Source organism: Natator depressus, chromosome 1 (genome assembly GCF_965152275.1).
Source record: "Natator depressus isolate rNatDep1 chromosome 1, rNatDep2.hap1, whole genome shotgun sequence".
Taxonomy (NCBI): domain Eukaryota; kingdom Metazoa; phylum Chordata; order Testudines; family Cheloniidae; genus Natator; species Natator depressus.
This window is the reverse complement of record NC_134234.1, coordinates 261,276,314-261,289,052: the sequence shown is the minus strand read 5'-3', so window position 1 is coordinate 261,289,052 and position 12,739 is coordinate 261,276,314. Positions and strand designations below refer to the sequence as shown.

The window sequence follows — 12,739 nt, the reverse complement described above, 5'->3', positions numbered from 1 at the left end:
CGGAATGGGACATACAGCCTCTCGCAAGGCACTAGGTGGAATCCAGCCAGTCAGCAGGGACTGAAAGTTGCTACCTTCTGTCCCTGTTCTGTGATGTGTAAAACTAGCTAGTGGGTCTCAGTGTAGTGCATTTATGGGACAAATGCCCATATCACCTGCAACTTTGGCCACTGTTTGGCTCCTTTGTTGGCAGTCTCATCCAGGGAGGCCAAGAACAGTAGTCTTTCATTTGGTGAGGAGCAGCTGGCAAGCAGAGCTTGGTTGCGTGGCTGAGTCAGGCACCTTTCACAAGCAATATATTCATTTAAAAATATATGAAAAAGGATTAGAATGGGATGGGCAGCAGTGTTGTTTGAGAGGCTAGGACAGGGTGGGGCAAGAAGGGAACAGGCAGCTGTGTTATCTGTCGTGCCAGATGGGTTCTGAACCAAAGAGGCATCTCAGTTCTGCCTTTATCAGAACCCTGCATTCCTTTAATGTTGTTCATTAAACTTTTGGCTGGAGATAGTTTACTTCACTCAACTTCATCTTGTCATGTAAATGCACAGAAGAGAGCTGTGTTGGGTGCCTCATAAGTCTGAGTCTTCTCTCTCTTGAGACTATTAACGGGATTTGAACAGGGCCTGGCATAAGGAACCTTCATGAGCCAGAAGGAAAAGAGAAAAGACCATAGGAAATCTCAACATTACGTGAACTGATAAAGACCAGGTGAATGCATAGCAATTGGGACTGGAGTGGAGGAGAAACTGTCATTTAAAAGACCTAAACCATTTCTTTTGGATATCATTTTTACAAAATTTATTTTAAATTTGGAGCTATTACTTCCGATATGTCCTCGCCTTGGTTCTAAATTACTGTCTTCCAAACTGCAGCCTGAGTCCGATGAGTGATCCCAGCTCTGGGAAAGGAAAAGAAAGAATATTGACTCATATCCGAGTGTAAATTTCACACTGCAGATTTGTTGGAATTCAATTTATGACATTAAAAGAGAAAAGAGCAAAACATCCATAAGAAAGAGAGGGCAGCCCCCTCTTCTGGCTCTGTGGGAGTTCAACGTCCTGTAGAAGATCTCCTGTGGACTCTGGGATGACAGCTGATCTACTGAGCTTCCTGCTGTTGCTGATCTTCTCCCTGCTGAGGCTGACGAGAGGTGAAAAGGTTGTGCTTTATTTGAAGCTCTGAAGTTGCTCAGAGAGTGGCTGCTCCAAAGCCCATTGAGGATGATGGCTGTATTTCCATTCTCTTCAGTGGGCTTTGAATCAAGCTTAGCATGAGAACTACTTTGCTTTCACTTGCTGTGTTCCATTTCTCACCTTCTCTAACCCTTCTGATTGCATTGTTAGAAATGCCCTCCGTTTTCAAGTCACGTTTTCCCAGGGAATGTTTGTGGTTGAACATCAAGGAAATGCCCAATCAGTACAATCTTTCTTAGATGGTACAGAGATGTTCTTGGTAATTTCTCCATCCCATGTGACTGCGTTTGGGATTCTCCCCAAAAATATTTAAGATACTCTGGGTAGAGAAGTTGTGTCCCAAAACAGTGAGGTCCATGCTGTTAATTCCACTGGCCCAGACAGTGCATTCACTTAGGGGCCCTTTTCAAGTGAGGGGTGAGGATGAATGTTCATGGTGAACTGAGTGTCTACTTGTAGTCAGCCAAATATCAAATAACTGGATATGGTGTTTAGCCAAAGCCCACTTAAAAACCCAACAGTGAAAAGAGCAATCAATTATATTATCACATGCATTATATTGATGTATGATTACAGAAGGTTTTCAGGGATAAGAACCACTATCAACAGTTAATCAGCTGTACAACCACACAAACAGAATACTCTAGATATTATTTTCTGTTATAGTATATAGTATATTGTATATTGTATATCGTAGCGCCTAGGAGCCCCAGCCACAGACTAAGACCCCATTGTGCTAGGCGCTGTATAAACACACAACAAAAAGGCAGTCCCTGCCTTACAGAGTTTACAATCTAAGACAAGAGATAACAGATAGATACAGACCGGGAGTAAATGGAAACAATGACACAATATTGCTGAACCATTGTACACAATCTGTACGAGCGGGAGGAGAGGCAAACAGAGGGAGTTTGCCTGGGGGGAGTTCCCACAGAGGTTTTTGCCTTTCAAGCTTCTGTGAGCAGTAAATACAACATCTGAAGAGGCTCTTAGAAGGAAGACAATATGGATAGGGAGTGATCAGTTGTTGTGATCTGCACAGGACGTGCCATGTTTGTCTTTCTCCCAGAGGATAGAAGCAACTTTGTCTGTATGAAGTGCAAGCTGGTCTCCACATTGGAAGAGAAGGTTAAAGGACTAGAGACCCCAGTATCTAGAGGTAGATATGCTGGAGGGTAGGGATAGGGTTCAGGGTGGCCTAGACAAATTGGAGGATTGGGCCAGAAGAAATCTGATGAATTTCAACAAGGACAAGTGCAGAGTCCTGCACTGAGGATGGAAGAATCCCATGCACTGTTACCGGTTGGGGACTGACTGGCTAAGTGGCAGTTCTGCAGAAAAGGACCTAAGGATTACAGTGGACGAGAAGCTGGGTATGAGTCAGCAGTGCGCCCTTGTTGCCAAGAAGCCCTAACGGCATATTGGGCTGCATTAGTAGGAGCACTGCCAGCAGATTGAGGGAAGCAATTATTCCCCTCTATTTGGCATTGGTGAACCTACATCTGGAGTATTGTGTCCAGTTTTGGGGCCCCACTACAGAAAGAATGTGGACAAATTGGAGAGAGTCTGGCGGAGGGCAATGGAAATTATTAGGGGGCTGGGGCACATGACTTATGAGGAGAGGCTGAGGGAACTAGGCTTATTTAGTCTGCGGAAGAGAAAAATGAGGGGGGATTTGATAGCAGCCTTCAAGTCCTGAAGGGGGGTTCCAAAGAGGATGGAGCCAGGCTGTTCTCAGTGGTGGCAGATGACAGAACAAGGAGCAATGGTCTCAAGTTGCAGTGGGGGAGGTCTAGGTTGGATCAGGGCATCCCAAGCTATTCTAGGGCCCTATGTAGCCCCCCCTGATGGTGGGGAGGCCTCCGTGGGGGGGGAGCTGGCCCCAGGCTGCCCCAGGGGAAGGGGCTGGCTTGGGGAACAGGGGGGAACCACCCCCCAGCACTCACTGGCGGCGTGGCTGGGGCTAGACTGCTGCATTTCCTGCTGCCGGTGAGTGCAGGCCCAGCCCTGCTGCACTCCTCAGGGGAGTGGGGGTGGAGCTGGGGCCAAACCGGGTGGGAAGGGGCGGGGGGGTGGGAAGAGTTGGGGCAGGGTGGAGCAGGGATGAGGGCTTTGGGTGAGGGGTGGAGTGGGGACAGGACTGGGGCGGAGCAGGGGTGGGAAGAGGTGGAGCAGGGGCTGGAGCAGCATGCAGTTGCACAGCGTACCAGGAAATGTGGTGCCCCAAATCTCCTGGTGCCCTACGCAGCTGTGTACTTTGCATATGGATAAGGACGACTCTGGGTTGGATATTAGGAAAAACTTTTTCACTAGGAGGGTGGTGAAGCACTGGAATGGGTTACCTAGGGAGGTGGTGGAATCTCCATCCTTAGAGGTTTTTAAGGCCTAGCTTGACAAAGCCTTGGCTGGGATGATTCAGTTGGTGTTGGTCCTGCTTTGAGCAGGGGGTTGGACTAGATGACCTCCTGAGGTGTCTTACAACTCTACGATTCTATGATTCTAATATTGATCAGCATGATAGGCAGTGATCTCAGCACACCAACAACCTAATCATTGCCAAGTGTTAGCTTGCATGATTAGTCCGACCAGCTCCATTAGGATGAATAATATGAGTACAGACTGTTCATGTGATTTAGGATTTGTAAGATGTGGAAGATATTTTGTTAATAATTTGCTATGGGACTGTTTTTATCCCACATTATGTAAAAAGCCCGGCAGATAGAACATCTACTTTGATGTAACAGGGCTAGAGCTGGCTGAAAAATTGATTTTCATGCTATGAAAAATCATGAAATTTTGATATTTGTTTTGTCCTGAGCCAGGACAAAAAGCCAAAAATTTCAACATTTTTCACATCATGAAATTCCAGAACAAAAAAAACCTCTTTGTTTTGGTTCAATCAAAGCATTTTGTTTCAATTTCAACCCTTTTTAAAATTTAAAGTACAAAATAAAGTAAATTTTGACATGAAAAATAAAAAGTTACCATTCTGAAAATGTCAAAATGTTCCATTTTGACATTTTCAAAACATTTTTTCTAATTTTTTCACTCAACAAAATGTCATTAAAATCAATATGATTTTGTGAACAATTTCAGTTTTGGTGAAAGGGCATTCTCCAACAGACAACTGTTTTGACAAAAAAAAGAAATTGCAGCTAGCTCCAAGCAGGGCATCAGGAAGAAATTCACCTCTCTAGTGCACTCCCACAGCATTGCACAATTAACATATTGCATTACAGGTTCCTACACTTGCCACTGAAGCACTTGCCAGGCAGAGTTAGGCTACCGGTGGTCCCCCCGACTACCTTCATTCACCTACCTACCTTTCTCATTAAAAGGGAGTGGAGACACAGGAGATATAGTTACTTTTGTTCATTAAGGGGGCTTCTTCCACTTGTCAGAGCTGAGATAAATTGCTGCATGTGGGTCTTTGTGCATTTGAACTGGCAACATGCAGAAAGCCTCACAAGTAATGTCCTCACTGCACCCAATGCAGGGAACACAATGTGAAAGGCAACCTCAGAGCCATAGCTCTGAGCTGAGTAGCCCCTCACCGCAAGTTTCTGAGTCTGTCTAGAACCTAAGTGAGTGTTCTACCACAACCTAGACCCCAAATCTATCTGAGACCAAGTAAATGTTCCTTTCTTCAGCCCTGTCACTGTGTCCTAACCTCATCTCCTCTGGCTATTGCATGCATTCCCAGCCTACCTATGAACACTCCTTAGGCCTCCAATATTGAGCTTCATGAAGTGAAACAATGGTAGTATCCTGGTCAATATTCTCTCACAGAGAAACTGGTACAAAAATGTGCAACGTTGCATATGTGCTGTTGACAAGCTCAAAATGACAAGCTGTTGACAAGCTCACTGTGCTGTGAGCTTCTAATGCACCACCGTGCACTCTGGGATCTCTGTAGCAGGACAAAAACAGTAGAGACAATCTGATTTATTGACATACATATACACACAAACTAACAGGGTCCCATTCTTGAGGATAAACGTGTGTTACCTTTATGTTGCAGGCCGTGTCCCACATTCTCATGGATATGGCATCAGATTCCTTTGATGACCAGTACCAGGGTTGCTGTGAGCAGGTAATGGAAGAACTGGACCGAGGAGACTATTTCCAAAAGGAATTGGGTAATAATAAGAACTATTCCAGCATCTGGGAGAAAGCAAAGCTGGTCTGGTCAAAAAAGCCAATGGCTCTGCTGAGGGAGATGCAGGAGAATCACGCCGTAGCCCTCATGGCTTACACCATGAACACCTCGCTGCACTCTGATTTGAACTGGGCTGTGTCCAGAGCTGGGAGATCCCCAGAGCACTACAGACACAGCTTCCCTTTCAAATACTTCCACTTCTACCTGACTACAGCCATTCAATTGGTGAGGAGATGGAAGAGTGGCATCACAAGAAAAAAGTGCTACCAGGTGCACCGGGGGGTAAAAGGCCTGTATTTTGAGGCTGAGTTGGGCACCAAAGTGCGGTTTGGCCGCTTCACCTCTACTTCACTCCTCCTGAAGGAAGCACAGAGATTTGGGAATGAAACAATATTCACCATGAAGACTTGCTTAGGGGCAGTTGTGGAACACTTCTCCCACTACTTCTACGAGAGGGAGGTCCTCATTCCACCCTATGAGATATTCCAGGTCAGAAACTTCAGCCGAACACCAAGTGGTAACCACCTCTATCTGTTCTCTGTGGGAAATTACAGCCAATACAACTGCCAGCTCCTGAAAGGTACTGTATGTAGAAACTCTCATAATGGAGACCCAGGGTGGTCTTGACAGGCACCCTGACAGCTCACCCTGCTGCACCACATCTCATGTTTCAGGCCTAATATCTTCTCTGGGGCAGAGGAAGCCAGGAGTGTCCTTTGACTGAGTGTGCACTGTCATGTGTTTTCTGGCTGCTGTGAAAGGTGGTGTTGGTGGAGGGATGAAAGTGGACATTTTGTAGTGTATAGGTTAAAGTTCTAACAGAGACTGCTTGCTAAGGAACCTGAGTCTAACCAGGTGCCCTTCCTTCCACGCTTCCATTACTCCCACCTACATTCCCTTGGCAAAATCCCAGCATGATGCTGGAAATAGCTGCCAGAGCTGCAGAGCCATCTACAACTGGGGTCCCAATGTTGCTAACAGTGGTGCAGATTAAACAGAGTTAGCAACAGTCAGAGGTTTCGGAGGGCTTATAAGAATTACAGTCTGGATGACATTTAATTGACAAACAGGTGGAAAACTTGCATGTGGATCGGAAGTCCTGGCTGGAGCAGGCTGTGGTTCCTTATCTTATTGGAGAGTGATGTGCAACGTACTTATTCAATGGGCTCTTAGTTTTTGTCCCAGGACAATAATGGTCAATGCAACCTTTGAGCACAGAACACCATTTAGAAAATGAAAGCAACTGCCTGGTACTAAAATAGTACAGTAATACAAAATAGTAGGTAGACTTGAAGCACAGACTGCTTCTGTTCATGAAGTTGACAGCACAGTAGCAAGTTGCTGCTCCAGTGCAGATCTCAGTCAGTAAGAAGGGTCATAAACATTCCTTGCTAAGTCCTTTCAGGACTGTGGTAGGGCAGACACCAAAAAAGGCAGCAATCTGCAGAGAGAGTGGCCTTTTCATAGTTCAAGTTGCAACCAGCTTCCATTATATATATATACTGGGCACTGTGTGTATGTTGCCTTCTGTAATTGGCATGTAAAACCAGTCTTTGTTTAGCTGCAATGATACAGGCCTGTGTTTTTGGAGGTATAGGACCAGAATTTTAGTCCCAGCTCAGCAGGCTCATGTCGTGTAGAATGGCGAGGCGAAGGTTTCTCTGTAGTTAAAAGTTGCATTCACAGTGCCATTGTAAGTCTGATTTTGATTCCCATTGAACCGCCAACAAAACCAAAAATCTGTCACATTTTTAGGGCTAAATCTTATTGTCAATTAGAGTGTATTCTGGAAATCTGAGTAAGTGGGTTTTGAGATTTTTTACTTTAATATGGCTCTGTAACAAGGTGGCAGATTTTTATTAACTGTGTTAGAATTCTGCATAAATCTGATGAGTAAATTCTACTTACTCATTGTGGCAGGTGAGGTTTAACTCCACCAGGATACAAAGGAGGTGAAGAGATTCTCTGGACAGAATTAGAGTCTTGGACAGAGAGGTCTCTGCAGGGAAACCTTAGAAACAGCCAAGACTGAGCTGAGGTTTATATTGTGCTATTATTCCAATTACCAATACAGTCAAACTTGAGGAAGGAATAAGTTTGGACTATATGTTATGAATTCTGGGCAAATATTTGGTTTTGTTGTTGTTTGGTTTTTATAATCTGAACCTGTTCAGCAGAATGAATGTGTTTATTCATTTAAAATATTTTATGAGGAAATGCTTGTTCTAGGAAGGAGCTATGTTAAGATGTGCATTGAAGCTCTAGGCTGAATTTCTAAAGAACAAATCTTTTGATTCTTTTGCAGCTTCAAGCAGCAAGAGCTGTATCCACACTCCTCCAGTCACTGCCTTTCTTTCTTGTGTGATCAGTGCTTTCTTCTACTCCACCAGGCAATGACTCTTTCCCTGATCACAGAAGGATTCCATGACCCTTGGGTGTATGCAGCGACAGCAGATCCAGGAGCTGTGCACTAGCTACGCGCCAACGTTCTCAGCCACCCCAGGACTGACTGAACGGGCATGCCACTCCATTGACACAGGTAATGCTCGCCCAATTAGAGTCCAACCTTACCGAGTGTCTCCTCAAGCTAAAACTGCTATAGAACGGGAGATCCAGGATATGTTATAGATGGGGGTAATCCGCCCCTCTGAAAGCGCATGGGCATCTCCAGTGGTTCTAGTTCCCAAACCAGATGGGGAAATACGTTTTTGCGTGGACTACCGTAAGCTAAATGCTGTAACTCGCCCAGACAACTATCCAATGCCACGCACAGATGAACTATTAGAGAAACTGGGACGGGCCCAGTTCATCTCTACCTTGGACTTAACCAAGGGGTACTGGCAGGTACCGCTAGATGAATCTGCCAAGGAAAGGTCAGCCTTCACCACACATCTCGGGCTGTATGAATTTAATGTACTCCCTTTCGGGCTGCGAAATGCACCCGCCACGTTCCAAAGACTTGTAGATGGTCTCCTAGCGGGATTAGGAGAATATGCAGTCGCCTACCTTGACGATGTGGCCATATTTTCGGATTCCTGGGCAGACCACCTGGAACATCTACAAAAAGTCCTTGAGCGCATAAGGGAGGCAGGACTAACTGTTAAGGCTAAGAAGTGTCAAATAGGCCTAAACAGAGTGACTTACCTTGGACACCAGGTGGGTCAAGGAACTATCAGCCCCCTACAGGCCAAAGTGGATGCTATCCAAAAGTGGCCTGTCCCAAAGTCAAAGAAACGGGTTCAATCCTTCTTAGGCTTGGCCGGTTATTACAGACGATTTGTACCACAATAGAGCCAAATCGCCGCCCCACTGACAGACCTAACCAAAAAGAAACAGCCAAATGCTGTGCAGTGGACCGAAAAGTGTCAGAAGGCCTTTAACAAGCTTAAAGCGACACTCACGTCTGACCCTGTACTAAGGGCCCCAGACTTTGACAAACCGTTCCTAGTAACCACAGATGCATCCGAGCGTGGTGTGGGAGCAGTTTTAATGCAGAAAGGACCTGATCAAGAATTCCACCCTGTAGTGTTTCTCAGCAAAAAACTGTCTGAGAGGGAAAGCAACTGGTCAGTCACTGAAAAAGAATGTTACGCCATTGTCTACGCTCTGGAAAAGCTACGCCCATATGTTTGGGGACGGCGTTTCCACCTGCAAACCAACCATGCTGCACTGAAGTGGCTTCACACCGTCAAAGAAAATAGCAAAAAACTTCTTCGGTGGAGTTTAGTTCTCCAAGATTTTGATTTTGACATCCAACACATCTCAGGAGCTTCTAACAAAGTGGCTGATGCACTCTCACGTGAAAGTTTCCCAGAATCAACTGGTTAAAATCGTCCTTGAGATGTGGAAAATATTGTTAGTCTTTATGTACTTGGTAGTATATTTAGAGATGCATGTGTCTTATTAACTCTGTTTTTCCTAGAGCTCCAGGAAGAAATCCCAGCCACTGTTTCACCCTAGCTGAGATTTGGGGGGCGTGTCATAAATATAAAGGGAAGGGTAAACCCCTTTAAAATCCCTCCTGGCCAGAGGAAATCTCCTCTCACCTGTAAAGGGTTAAGAAGCTAAAGGTAACCTCGCTGGCACCTGACCAAAATGACCAATGAGGAGACAAGATACTTTCAAAAGCTGGGAGGAGGGAGAGAAACAAAGGGTTTGTGTGTCTGTCTATATTTTGTCTTTGCCGGGGATAGACCAGGAATGAAGCCTTAGAACTTTTAGTAAGTAATCTAGCTAGGTACGTGTTAGATTATGATTTCTTTAAATGGCTGAGAAAAGAATTGTGCTGAATAGAATAACTATTTCTGTCTGTGTATCTTTTTTGTAACTTAAGGTTTTTGCCTAGAGGGGTTCTCTATGTTTTGAATCTAATTACCCTGTAAGGTATTTACCATCCTGATTTTACAGGGGGGATTTTTTTTTATTTCTATTTACTTCTATTTCTATTAAAAGTCTTTTTGTAAGAAAACTGAATGCTTTTTCATTGTTCTCAGATCCAAGGGTTTGGGTCTGTGGTCACCTATGCAAATTGGTGAGGCTTTTTATCCAACATTTCCCTGGAAAGGGGGGGGGTGCAAGTGTTGGGAGGATTGTTCATTGTTCTTAAGATCCAAGGGTCTGGGTCTGTAGTCACCTAGGCAAATTGGTGAGGCTTTTTACCAAACCTTGTCCAGGAAGTGGGGTGCAAGGTTTTTGGGAAGTATTTTGGGGGGAAAGACGTGTCCAAACAGCTCTTCCCCAGTAACCAGTATTTGTTTGGTGGTGGTAGCGGCCAATCCAAGGACAAAAGGGTGGAATATTTTGTACCTTGGGGAAGTGTTGACCTAAGCTGGTAAAGATAAGCTTAGGAGGTTTTTCATGCAGGTCCCCACATCTGTACCCTAGAGTTCAGAGTGGGGGAGGGACCTTGACAGGGGGGGTGCTGCAGCACCCCCATGTTTTATGCGGGGCTCCGCTGCCGCCTGCACCCGGGATCCCGGCTGCCGGCCTGGGTGTGGGGCTCTGCTGCCTCCCTGGGCCCGGCATCCCGCATGCCAGCCCCGGGATTGGCATTCCGCCTGCTGCTGGCCCCGTGCCTGGCACTCCACTGCCACCGGCCCTGGGACCGGGACTTCGCTGCCTCCCTGGGGCCCGACTGCCAGTCCTGTGCCTCTGCTGCCTCCCCACTCCCAGGGTCCCAGCTTTCGCCTCGCGCCTGGGATCCCGGGACCCTGGGTGCATGGCCAGGAGCCGGGACCCCTGGCGTGGAGGGCAGAGGAGTTTAATCGTTAACTGAAACCGATAAGACTGTACTTATTGGTTAACTGGTTAACCAGTTAAACTTTTACATCCCTCATTCAAAGTAGGAAGATAATGGGTCTGTGTGTATGCTGAAGAGCATGGCAAAGACTCCAGTCAATTTAGGTACCTAGTCTGCAGGGCTTTGGGTACAACCATACAGTAGGAACTCTTGAACCACTATTTGTATTCAGAGTAGCAGCCGTGTTAGTCTGTATTCGCAAAAGAAAAGGAGTACTTGTGGCACCTTAGAGACTAACCAATTTATTTGAGCATAAGCTTTCGTGAGCTACAGCTCACTTCATCTGTAGCTCATGAAAGCTTATGCTCAAATAAATTTGTTAGTCTTTAAGGTGCCACAAGTCCTCCTTTTCTTTTCACTATTTGTATTAGCATTTCTTTTGCAGGTCTCAGTAGGTTCTCTTGAGTTAGCAGTAATGGCCCTCTGGTGGCCATTAAGAAAATACCTGCAAATTCCCACAAAGGGAATTTACAGAAATTGTAGAGCCTATTGGGTTGTGTCCATTTTAAAGAGAGGTTGATGTTATTAAATACATATATATTTCTATTGCTCTGTTTTTCAATGAGTAATATCAGTGATAGAATTCACATCCCATACTGAATTCTCCTTCCCAGTTTAACTATGTTCTTTCCTAACTTTTAAAGGTTAATTTAGCATTCCTGCAAGGCACCAAGGCAGTAATCCTGAAATCCTCTAATCCCACAATAGCTATAGCATGTTAATGCAAATTTCCCTCTCATACTGCCTCCCTCCAATATGCCTGGAAGGACCACATCTTGGAGATGAAATTGTTTTTTAGCCTCTGTCCCATTTTGTCCTTGGACTGAGCTGAAACTACCAACCAGATGATAAATTGTGATAATTTAGTTTTGTAATGTAGACATCTGACCACCAAGTACCGAATTGAGATTCACTAGCACATTCTATATAGGCTACAAATAGCCATCAGATGGCAACAATTTTCAGCCAGTAACTATCAACCTGAGCTGGCATGGAACTGGTGATCAAAAGGCAAGAAGTTCCATATTCAATGCACCATCCCCCTGACCTATGCACTATGCACAGAGCTAGTTGTCTATATTATAGACTTGAACTTAAAAGGGCCTAGCCCTTTGGCTCCCCACAAACTGCTGATTGATGAATAGCTGAATATAAAGAAGAAGTTGAGGAGAAAAGCTTTCTGCAATCCGTGGATGAACAGCACTATACAAGAACTAAATTCTATTTTTTATTCTCTTTGAAGTCAAGTGGCTGGCAGGTGCCCTTCTCCAGCCCACACCACTATGCCCATGTCCAGTCTAGTCATTTTGCTCCTTCTATAGCCCAACACATTGGGTCTTTCAGCAGTTCTCCCTCAACCTACCTCACTCTATCTCCTGTTCAACTGAGCCAATAATTAGTTTTGTTCCTAAACTATGCAGTCAAATCCCTCCTCCAATCCACCCTGCAGTGTCCTTTCCTATCACAGATCTTCCCCAGCACGGCAGCTGGGATTCTCCCCAAACTGTCTAGGTGATTCACTTCTGTTTCAGCTCACTTGCTACACCCTTCCTCCATTTTAACAGCTGTGCATCACCTTTTCTCTGCCTTTAAATTTTCCTTGTGCATCTCAGGTGATGTATTCTTCCACTAACCTGCTCAATATGCCTTTCCTCCAGCCCATCAGCTGTGCCCCTTCTTTAGCTCACCCTGTTGAATCCTTCCCCTAAATCACCTCGCCAGGTTCCTCCTTCAGTTTGCTCAATGAACTCCTCATCAGGTCTGCTTTGCTAGACTCTTTCTAAACCTGGCCACCATGTTATTCCTCCAGACCAGGCATTACACACTTCAAAGGCAGCAAAGTCTCTTTTAGGTTTAATTTTGACTTCAGAAGAGAGTTACAGAAAACAAATTAGTTTCTGAGGTCATACGTAGGCATGAAATATGGAAGAGCTTCCACAAATCCCTTCCATCAATTATGTTTCTCTGGTTTACTTGCCCCATCACAAAGGTTTCGTCCCCATAATAACACTTGCACTTATACAGCACCTTCCATCCAAGAATCTCAGAGTGGTAAACATTCATTCATGAATGTAGCCTCATAATGCT

At 45.2% G+C, this 12,739-nt stretch overlaps 1 protein-coding gene across 1 annotated transcript; it reads left to right on the top strand.

Annotated features, from left to right (window-relative positions):
• Window positions 1-522: 522 nt before the first annotated feature.
• ART4 (ADP-ribosyltransferase 4 (inactive) (Dombrock blood group)) lies at window positions 523-9,479 on the top strand. Its single transcript, XM_074950848.1, has 3 exons — window positions 523-1,158; window positions 5,215-5,932; window positions 7,658-9,479. Exons 1-3 carry the CDS (start codon window positions 1,087-1,089, stop codon window positions 7,747-7,749), a joined length of 882 nt encoding a protein of 293 aa, XP_074806949.1. The 5' UTR covers window positions 523-1,086; the 3' UTR covers window positions 7,750-9,479.
• The last annotated feature ends 3,260 nt before the right edge of the window (window positions 9,480-12,739 follow it).